The sequence below is a fragment of the Pezoporus flaviventris genome, unplaced genomic scaffold (assembly GCF_033815535.1).
Source record: "Pezoporus flaviventris isolate CSIRO_AGI_PZ_B2104156 unplaced genomic scaffold, CSIRO_AGI_Pfla_v1 ptg000025l, whole genome shotgun sequence".
NCBI lineage: Eukaryota > Metazoa > Chordata > Aves > Psittaciformes > Psittacidae > Pezoporus > Pezoporus flaviventris.
The window spans coordinates 12,075,441-12,086,837 of record NW_026892573.1 but is presented as its reverse complement, the minus strand read 5'-3'; the positions used below and the strand labels follow the sequence as shown (position 1 = coordinate 12,086,837).

At 39.7% G+C, this 11,397-nt stretch overlaps 1 protein-coding gene across 7 annotated transcripts in view; it reads left to right on the top strand.

Annotated features, from left to right (window-relative positions):
• Positions 1 to 232: 232 nt before the first annotated feature.
• Positions 233 to 11,397, top strand: part of NBEA (neurobeachin) — a 506,232-nt gene continuing 495,067 nt past the window's right edge. For 3 of the 7 annotated variants that reach the window (XM_061457520.1, XM_061457513.1, XM_061457519.1), the window contains exon 1: positions 233 to 733. In XM_061457520.1, the coding sequence (XP_061313504.1) occupies positions 458 to 733 (276 nt within the window). In that variant the 5' untranslated portion in view covers positions 233 to 457. The remainder of the gene's footprint in view (positions 734 to 11,397) is intronic. The other 4 variants (XM_061457515.1, XM_061457514.1, XM_061457512.1 and 1 more) reach the window with 2 other exon arrangements.

Genomic DNA, 11,397 nt, shown 5'->3' with positions numbered 1-11,397 from the left:
TGTCTCCCGGCCGGCTGGGGGTACCCGGGCCGGCCACTCCCCCCGACAAGCTCGGCGCAGGCGCCCTAGCGGCTACCGCAGGCAGGGGGCGGCAACATGGCGGCGTGAGCGGCGGCGGTTCGGGCTTCACAACAACAGCGGCAATCGTTCGCGTCGCCGCCAGCTCCGCGCGCCGCTCGTCTAAGCCGGGTCACGCCACGCCGCGCTCGGCCGCGCCCGATCTTCCTGCCCACGGCTCGGAGGCGGCTCCGGCCGGGCAGCCTTTAGATAACGGGGCATCAGCGCCCATAATAATCCCTCATTATAACGGTGCGGGGGAGCGGCTCTTGGGACGGTGCCTGAGCCTTGGGCCGGCTCCCTGCGGCCCCGCCGGGTGCGACTGCGGTGGATGCGTGGCTCGGCCCGGCCGGGCGGAGAGGCGGGGGCGGCGGCAGGTGCCGGTAACGGCGGGAAGTAAATGGCGAGCGAGAAGCTGGTGTCGGGGCCGGACCCGCAGCCAGCGGGACTCATCTCCGTCGGGGCCGGCGGTGGAGGAGGCGGAGGCGGTGGCAGCAGCGTCGCGGCGATGGGGGAGCTGAGAGCGTCGGGCTCCGGGTCCGTAGTGCTCCCCGCGGGGATGATTAACCCGTCGGTGCCGATCCGCAATATCCGGATGAAATTCGCCGTTCTCATCGGACTCATCCAGGTCGGGGAGGTCAGCAACCGGGACATCGTGGAGACGGTGCTGAACCTGGTAAGCGGCCGGGCACCCTGCCCCGGTGACGCCCCGGCGGGCAGAGGGCCCCGGCCCCCGGCCCGCGCAACCCACCTCCTCCCGGGGCTGCTTTCCCCCGCCCCTGGGCAGCCCGAAAGGGACCTTCATTTTCCCAGCCCCTGCATCCTTCCTACAAGTACGGCCCTTTTGCAACCGTCTTCCCTTCCCAAACTCCTCTTGTGCCTCTCTCCCCTCGTTAGTACTGAGACCTGCGCTTCTCCTCGTCATGCGTGTGACAGAAGCCCCCTCAGCGCTCCCTAACTCCATGCAGGACCCTACCTGGTATAGGCAAGGCCACTCTTCCCCATCCCAGTGCCTTCTGTCGGCCGCCTCCTGCAGAAGTGGAGTGTGTGCAATTCCCAATGTAAATAAAATAAGGAGTTTAAATAATTCACAGTTTCGGGTGCTGGATGCTGCCCTATAACGTGGTGGATTCCTCACTGGAAGAAGAGTGGTGTGCATGTAGTACCTGTTTTTAATTGAAAAACATTAAAAAAAAAGGCACCTCAAATTGGTATCTTTGTGGCTGAAATGTGAAGGATCCAATGCTGTTAGCTTAGACCTAGTTCAGTATTTTATGTAGAGGAAGGGGGAGGAGGGAGATTTTTTGCAAGGGTTTAATATGCTTTAATATTTGTAATAAAGAGTTAGTTGTATTGCAGTATTGAATTGGGTTGCTCACGTCTTAATGATCTCGCATGCTTTCCAAAATGCATTCCTGTCTGCAAAATAGGTACTGGTGTTAATTTTTTTTTTTTTTAAGGTCTGTGCATAGCAAAGTACTGTTGTATGCTGGTAAATAGCTTTGATCAAGGAGAAGATGCTAAAATGTAGCTCCTTAGTCATCTGCTCACTTCACGGAGTGAAAGAGTTACTGCAGGACTGTATGACTTAATGTTTTTGCGCTACCTACACCAGAGCCTGAGGAACCTACAGAAGCCAAAGGAGTGGATCTAAAAATGAATCACTTTCAATTATGTGCAATTTGGTGCTGTTCCTGAATGCAAGATTTGCTGCAGCAAAGCTTTTGAAGCAGTTCAGTCAATGAAGTATCCTCAATTTTTGCATACAAAATAGGATAGAAAAATGACTGCTCAAAACTGAATGGCAATTAATTGAAATTGCCTTTGTTTCAGATGAGTTTAAAGAATATATTTTGTTTCAAACACTTTAAAATGGTATATTCTTCTGTTTGACAGTTATTTGCATTTGACCTAGCACAGACTGAATGGAAAAGCTGCAGCATGCAGGGAAAGACGTGATTTGGTCAGATCGTTTTAATATTTATAATTTATCTGAACACACAGGGTTAAAGCCCCTGTAGTTTTGTGAACATGTCAAAACATTAATATGGTATATTTCCCACTCCTCTCTACAAGCTGTTTTGACACTTAACTGAAACATGATTTGTAAATATTTTATTATTTTTGTACAAGTGTGGTATAAGTCATCATAACTTTATTGGATTATTACCCATTCCTTTAAAAGTAGCACTCAAAATAGGGGAATGACACACAGTTATTTTATTAACTGGCTTTGTATGGATCATGACAGATACAAAGATGTTTAATCCTTTTCCAGTTTTCTTTCTTCTTTCATTCTTCTTACTGATGTTTAAGCTTATTTTAATTCTGGCTGCTAATGCATCAGAACTGAACTAACATTGACTTGTCTTTGGGATTTAGGTTACAATGTGTTTTTGTATTTGTGTGTAGGACATACAGTGCTTGTTACAGTGCTTCTGTATCAGATCTACCTACTAATTAGTTTCTATTGCTGAAAACTATGCTTATATTTAAAAATAAATGCAAGAGTGTTTAACAGTGCTCTCAGTGTTGAGAGACGTATATGAATTGAAACTGCTTGGGAGCCTGCTGCAGTAGCGATGCATTCTGGATCAGTCATTACTTAACAGATGGACTCTAATACACAATAGTCAGTATTCCCACAGCAGAGAGAGGTTATATTGTGTCTGCTGATCTTCTCAGGTCTCTGAATGTCTCAAACTTATGCTTGTATATTTGAAATGTAATTTACTTGCACAGAAAACAAGTGTAGTGAATATGGCTGATGCAAAGTAAAGCTGATGGCATATCCCTAAACTACAAAACATTATCTTATTCTGTATTAAGAATTTTAACAGCAACTTTAAATAAAATGCAGTTTTGTATTTTAGAAGCATTCTTTGGGGTTTCAGTGGGGGTGGAGAGAACTTCATTTGGGTTTTGTTTTTTGTTTTTTTTTTATCCCATCAGTCTTTATTATTTCTGGATGACTTCTGATGTAAGTGTGATAATGAGTGCAGAGTGCTTAAAGAGCTGATCCCAATTTGATATGGCAGTTGATATGTTAAGTCCCTAAGAGAAATACAACCTATACATTGAGTATCTATAAGTCATTTGCTGATAGCTTTTTAGTATAGGGATTCTGCGTAGCTGAGACTTCTTTTATTATTGGAGAGAATCAGAAGCTAACAATTGAGATAGTTTTTCTTCTTTTAATTAACTTATCTTGGATTACTGCTGTCTTCTATGTAATGCTTAAGCAAGTCTATTCATTCTTCCTGCGTTGGTGTGAAAGCAGCAAATGTTCAAGACAAAACTTTGGTTTGGCTTGCCCTTGTCATGGAGATAGTCGTTTGTATTTCCTGTTAAGTTTTTCTCTTAGGGTTTCTCTTGGACAGTTTTTACCTTTGAATACTTTGGGTTTTTTTTTTGGTGACCCCACACTGTAGTCTCTATTACTGCAATTCAAACTTACTTCATGTAGTACCTACTGATACTGACAGACACAGTGATTTATTGTATCTGTGAGGTGATGAAGTGTGTTTTATCCAGTGCTGAAAATCTTTTTCCATGTCTAATACATTGTTGGATTTTCTGCTTTGTGAAATTTTAACAGTTGACTTTCAGCTCAGACAGAATTTTGTTCTTGGGCATGCCCATGCTGTCTATGAGATAAGTTGTTTCTCTTGATGCTTTTCTTTTCTTTAGTGATGCTTTTCATCAAGATTTACCATGTGTTCAAAGTTCTGTTACACTGGTGAATTTGTTTAATGGAGTATCACTTGGTAGAGTTTCTAGTATTGCTTGTGTTATTTTTCGTTTAGTATTACAGTGGTAGACAATGGAGAGAGGTTTCAGCTCTTTATATGTCAATCCCTATCTATGAACTACTTACAGTTATCTTTAAAAAAACAATATTCTAGTGTTAATACTATTCAGTCAGAAGATGTTAACAGTCTATGAGCTGAAGTCTTTTCTAAAATCATTTTTAGCGTATTGTGTTCTTCTTACATTTCTGGAAGTAAGAGGGGACTCCTAATTGTACGTCATACATTCTTCTGTGGTGGCGCTTGTTTTGGTCCATGGGGTTAATATGAATTCTCAGGTTCAGCATGCTGTCTCTGAGATGTGTGTTCACTGACCCTTGTGTACAGCAAAGCACCAAACTAGAAAAGGCTTTCCCCACAAGCAACATAATCCTCTAATTGCTCTTAGTGATTTTGCTTTGGGGATGTTTTGACATCAGTTCTGTGCTTCTATTAATGAGGAGGCCTTTTCCCTTTGAACAGCTCTATTAGTTTTCTTAGGGTACTCTCAAGGATGTTATTGTTGAGATAGATGTGCTTGCTGGTGGTTATTCTCCCTAGTTCCTTCTTTATACCCCCTTGTATTTATGTATTAGTCTGATGTTTAAAATAGAGTTCTGCAGTGTGTGTTCCAGCCCATATGATACTATGGTGAAAGTGGGTCAGTCTGTCCACCTGTATTCTACTTGAAGTGTATTTTTACTTCACTTATTTCCTAGTGCAAAATTTCCACACATGGCTTTAATTCGTTTTTGTATAATATATCTTAAATGGCCTTTCCTTTCATTAGTTTTAGTGACATGCCTCCTTAATTCTCTGCTTTTTCAGTATTTAATGGTTTGGAGATTTTTTCCTTCCGTGTATATTTCTGAACTGTCTCTTGTCTGGACAACTTTCATCAAACATGACTACGTGAATTGCATTGTTTCTTAGCTTTTATAGAGCTTTCTGTGTTTCAGTTTGAATTTCCTAGAGTTTTTGATTTTGAGTTTTTAGTGCTGATTCTACAGCAATGCAGCATGAGAAAGGTGAATAGGCAGTGACTGATACTTAAAAATTGTGATGGTTGCTAGCACATGCTGCTTGTTTTGCCTGCGTATCTTGAACAGATGATGTGATGCAGCTTTGAACAGATTTCAGTCTGATAGAGGTGTAGCTGACCAGGGTTTTCCTTGTGCAGTCTGGAAGGCTTTTATATATGTTTTGTCAGGCTAGAGAGTGCTTATAAGAAGTAGGTCAAACACCAGGCATAGTTCAAAAAGTCTCTTGCTGTTCTTGTTGACTTCAGCCCACGCTTCTGCCTAGCTCTTCTCATTTTCTTGGCTGTTCCATCCTACTTCAGTGTTAGTCATCTATCACAAGAGGTAAGTCATTTTTTGTGCTCTTTCACTTTGTCTACTTGTAGGAGTGGCATCTGCAGCTTTAGAGCAAATGGGTTGGATTAGCTGGGAGATCCTTCTGCCCTACAGGCTTCTGTAGTAGTGGGCATAAGGAAAAATGTAAAGAGATGCATATGTAATAAAGATTATTTCTTTTGGTGGTACTTTTCTTCAGAGATTGGTTGAGGTTTGTCTTAAGGCAAAGTTGGCTTTTGATATTTGAGTTCTTTGAATCTATTTACAGTTTTGGTTGCTGTAATGTCCTGAGGCACAGTTCTGCTCTTGTGCAGGGAAGAAGAATCACTTTTGTTCATTGGATGCTGTTGTATTCTGAGAAGGCATGGGCCACATGAACTGTAGCCTCCATCAAATGACTTCTGTTTTTCATGTGGAACTAGCTTTGCAGGCTTGAGAATCATTCTGTTTTCTTGGAGTAAGTCTTCTAATTTTTGTGGTATATTTCTCTTCTGATAGAGGGGGGAATTTCGAGGTGTGGATTGTTTGTTTTTTTTTTTTGTTTGTTTGTTTTTCTGTGTGTTTGAATTTTGTTTTAGGTAATACTTAACTGGAGGTGACAGTCCTTGTCCAAGTTACTGTCTGTCCTACTGGTCCCTTTTTATCCTGCTTCTGTCATCTCCATATTGAGCTGTGTCTGGATGTTACTGTAGAAACTATCAGAGCTATATGGAGAGAGCTGTATCCAACGTGAGAGCTTGTAATAGAAATCCATGGGCAGCTACTTGAGAGTTTTGTAGCTGTTGTCATTATCTGCTACTTCCATTGACAGCTTATGTTTCGTTTTGGAAAATCTTTGAGTAAGTGAATGTTCACTTAATTTCTTTTAGCATAGCTTACTTCTTTTGGCTTTTTAAATCTAACCTTTGATAGTAGTATTTATGGGTGGGAAATTTTTCACTCCTTGCATCAGTCATGGAGCACTAGTGGTATCTGAGCAGGGGGCTTGGAATCTGCTGCGGTTTTGGTATGATGGATTGATACATTTCTATAGGTGTTAACATTTAATAATCTATCATGGTGAGCATATCACTGAGTATTCCTTTTGTATCTTGTCTTTAGAGGATGCAGCTTATGGATCATAAGGAAAATTAATAACTAGAGGCTTTGTTTTTATTTTTGTCATGCTGAAATATTAAAATTCTGAGACTGATATTAATAAAATACCTCTGATCTTTGGTCTTTCCTCCCACTCCCACCTGTTTTTTATCCCTTTGCATCAAGCAAAGGGTTAGCACCTTTCACTGTCAAGATGCTATTTTTAGAAAATTGTGACCTGATTCCCCATTTAAACTGGGTGTTTACAAGACTAAGCATTTAGCTGTGTACTCAGTTATTTACTAATCTTTTTTTCTCCTCCATATTTTCTCTCATTCTATTCCTTCTTTCCCCTGCCCCCCCCTTAGCTCTCAGATGGGTACTCAAGGAAATGGCTCATTACATTCACAAGGTTTATGTCTGGGAGGATGTAGTGCATCTCCTGTCTTCTATGCTACTGCTTTTCAGTGTCTCCACTTACACTTTTCAAATGTATGAATCACTGTCTATATTACACCCTTAAAAAACCCTAAGCCAGATACACACCTCCCCCCACCCCAACACAAAAACCGACACCCTAAAACCTGCATAATCATCTTTCAGTTCCTACTGAAGCATTGGTTCTCCATTCGTGCTGTACTGAATTGAGTCAAAGTGGAATGAAATCTGTGATTGGGTTAGTACCAAAACTGAGACTTCTCTATCCTGATAATTCCTGTGCACAGTGTTAACACAGTTGTGCTAATTTAATAAGCTCTCCAAGTTATTTTAAATCAGTCTCTTTATCTTACCTGTTTATTACTTGGTACTACACTTTTTTGGTTTTGCATCTTAGCCTGTCTTGATAAATCTGCCATTTCAAATCAACTTGTATCGCTCTCCCATTACTACAGCATTTTGTAGTACTTTGCCCAGAAGAGTATCATTGTAGCTGCATCATTAGTTGATATCTTGTATGTGCCTGGTGGCCAAAGGGCCAGTGTAGTTGTGTGTGATGGAGTTCTGTTTATTTCTGTTTTATTTATGGTGGAATTTGATACTTAATTACCACTCATATTTTTTGGCAGTAGCCAATTGTGGAGTTCTATTAATTCTTACATAGACAAAACCCTCAAGCTTTCTTTCAGTCTGAACCAAATTTAGAACTTGCTTTTATAATCAGAGGCAGCAGATCTTTTGAAACATCAGTTTTCAATTTGATGATCTACCTCCCACTGTCTTGCAATAGTTTGGCTTGGATGTGATATGAATGATACAGTATTCAATATGTGATACTCAGCATAAAGATAATGAACAATTAAAAGAAGAAGGATTATTTGTAGAGGATAGCATATTGCTTCCTTATTGATAGAAATACCTGTTTCAACTATAAGATTATGATGGATTGCAGCTATTTGAACTAGAGTTTCATAACTTCCAATTCAGCAAGATTGTTAATGACATTCATCTCTAAGAGAAAGATTATCTGTGACTTCAAGTAGAGCAGCACTTCAACTTCTGGTCAGTTACTGACTCTCAGCTAAAATCTGCATTCTGGTAATTTTTGTGGTTTGGAGTTTGTTCTACTTTTGAAGTACATGTAAACTAATAATGTTCAGTAAGTAAGTCTAAGTAGTTCCGGTGTAACTGAAATTTATACCAGTAACGTTGATTCAGTTATGTCAATGCAACCCTATGATTTGACTGCCCTTCTTTAATTTAAAATTGGGTTGCATCAGTGAAATTGTTGCAACGTAACAATTCTCTGAAAGCCGGTGTGAATGTGAGTACTGTGTATGCTATTCAACAGCTTACAAATGCTTGTCTTACATATTTGGACAATTATGTTTCTTTCACTGCCCTTTTGTTTACAGTTGGAAGCCGTTAACTGTTCAGAATAGGTGTTGGGGTTTGGGGTTAGCTGAAAGTAAGAACAGGATACAAGTGAAATTGTTACTCATATTATGGTTTTTGGAACCTGATGCTTTTGTAGTACTGAAAAAGTGTAGAAAGAAGGCTGGAAATAATTATCTGAGTAGAGCCTTCTAAACCAACTCCAATACCAGCAATATGGCATTGTAATCAGTTTTACATGATCTTACTTTTTTGTTTGTTTTTTTTTTTTTTTGCTTTAAAGTCTTCATATTTTGTGTCAAATACCCAATTACGTAAAATTTTCTAACATTTAGTGCCTTTTGATTGCCTGCTTTAAAACCTATTAAATAGGGTGGATTTTTTTTCAGGTTTTGCTCTTTTGTTTTGTAAAAAGAAAACATTTTAAGTGTTTATAAATACAAATATGAACTTGGAAATAATGTGTCCTTTGATTCACAAAGGAGATTGTGCAAACCTGTTGAAACAAAGACTCTTTCCAACTACAGAGTTACAGAAAACAGTTTTCATTAAAATAGACTAGTAACCATAAAATACACATTCAAGCTGGTAATGAATGAACTGAAGTGAAGCCCTGTCTTGGCTTGCTCATGCCTGGCTGATCAGTTTGTTCTTGCTCTACAGCAACACTTTGTATAGCTCACTGTATCCCAAAAATATTTATTGATTTAATTGAGCTACAAAACTTCCTGTGTTGAAGAACCTTCAATTAAAAAGAAAACTAAAAAAAAAAAAAGATTACTCTGAATTCAGGGAAGCATTCTTGCTTAAATTGAATTTGTTTTATAGCTAGCAGAATGGTAAAGCTGTCTGCCCCTTCCAATAGTACATGCACATGAGAACAGCTATGGAGTTTTGTCAGTTCCAGTTGCGTAGCATCTGTATGATGTAAGTCTGAACTAGTATATCTAGGGATGTTGTGCAGGGAGAAGGAGCTTCCCAGTGGTCTGGAGAATGGACTTCGGGATTTGGCATCTTTGCAGAAAGGCATTAGCTGTAGATTTTTAATTGCAGGAATTGGAATTTTGAGAGAACAGGAGAAGGGCTGTTGCCTCAAATGAGAAGAAATAGCCAATTTTGTTGGAAGAAAGAGCTTCATCCCTCTTCAAATTGTAGGCCTCTGAAAGCTGCGTTGTGGCTATGCTAAGCTATGGAAGGAGGAAGGAGGTAAAGAACCTTATGAAGTGATATGTTATTCTTTCATGACTGGTGACTTTCTGTTTTCTTTGAGATAGAGAGCAAGCCATCTCTGTAAACTTAGTGTTTACACGTCCAGTAGAATTGTTTGCTTCAACATGTTCCTCCATAAGCAAGAAGTTTGCTGACATAAAGCTGTCAAAATTGGTGTCTATTTCCTTCTGTTACTCCAGTGAAATACATTATCTGTTTTGGTAAATGGCAAGGTGTGTGGTATTTTTGAGTCAGATCTGTGACCAACTTGGCTGTTAATATTCTTACGTTGAATGGGTGAAACTTATGGGAACATTTGTATAAGACTGCATTGGACTGAATAAGGTCTTCCAAACAAGATGCTCAGGAGGTGGGAGCTACTTCATTATTCTAACTTTTTTTTTCCCCTGAAGATTTGTGGGGCCTTTGCCCCACGTTTTAGTTTCTGGAGATCCAAAAATCTTCTTTGCTTTTCCTTCTGTCTTTTCGTTTATACCTCCAGATGACCTGAAGAACTCTTCTGGGTTTTGTATGTTTTTTTTAATGCAGCTTTTAGGTGAGTTGAAATGGAAATATTGTGTTCTCCATTGCACGATTGCATCTTTTGCTATCTTAAGAGTGCGTTATGTGAATTCAGAAAGAAACTTCAGCATAATATCCTGGGCTTGGCAACACGTATTTTTTTATTTATTCTGCCCCCCCCCCCCCCCAAAAAAAAAAAACCACAAACAGAAAAACCACAGCATGTTAATGATCACGCCTCTCCATTCTTCTCTTTGGCACTAACACTACAATATCCTCCTGAAAATTCACTGTCAGAACGCTTTGAAATGTCTGTGATTCTGCTGGTTTACGAAAGAACTGTAGAACAACAGTTGAGGATGAAAGGGGCCTCTGGAAGTCTCTAGTAAAAAATCCATACTCAAAGTAGGTCAACTAGAGCAAGTTGCTCAGGGTCTTGTCTGGCTGGGTTTTGGATATTTCAAAGGATGGAGACTCCCATATCAAATTTTTAGTTAGGTGCAAGTGGAGTTTCTTGGGCCTGCTGCTACTCACCCTTGTTGCTGAGTGCCACTAAGAAAAGCCTAGTTCCCTTGTCTCTGCTTCCTGCCCACCCTACCCCTGCAAATATACATACACATTTATGAGATCTCTTCAAACCTCTTCTTAGGGCTCTCCTCAGCCTGCCGTTATATATCAGATGTTCCAATACCTTAATCATTCACACATTTAGATCTTTATTCTCCTTGTGCAGATAATAGTGCTTCCTTTCAAAAAAGTTGGTGTCTGGGAAGCCTTTTAATTATAGCAGCCCTTTTCCTCATCTGACAGTGTGGGTTGCAATATCTACCATAAATAATTCAGTCAATATTACTATGCCTAACCCAGCAAAGGACAATTTGCACCACATGCAGCTAAGAAAACAGACCTCTGTGAGCCACAGCAGTGAGTGTTTGCTTTTCATCTGTTGTACCTTCTTGTTAGTAGATAGCCTTGGATGAAATGCACAAATCTGAAGAGTGTGTATCAGTTCTTCAGATCACAGTTTGTGACTGTAGATAAGCTTTATTTCTTGGACTTTGGAAATATTAAACGTAGCTACATTTGATATTCAGCTGAAAAAGTATGAAGTCAAATTAATGAAACTGTGTGGCTGTTAATGTATATTAAATACTAAGTTCTTCAACGAATTAACATGAATTGAAATTGAGTTAGAAGAGCTGTTAGCATAGTTTTCAAAGTTACAGATGCTTTATATCAGAAGGAGAAAAAACCCCAAGCCACATAATATTCAGTGTAGAGCCAAAGCTGTTGTTCTGCATTGAGTTCATTGTAAAGAATAGATTCATGACTTTATATGTTGTCTTATATTTACAGATTAAATGTTCTATACAACTTTATGTGCTTATAACTTTGTAACTTAAACTGTAATATACTGAGCAAAGATGATTCTGTAACAATACTGTTAGAGTTCACGTTTCATGCAAAGAAAATCATTAATGCAAGGTAACTTACACAATAACAAATGTGACTGGAACAATGTGTAGGCTTAGTCACTGAGAGGGAGTTAATCTTTA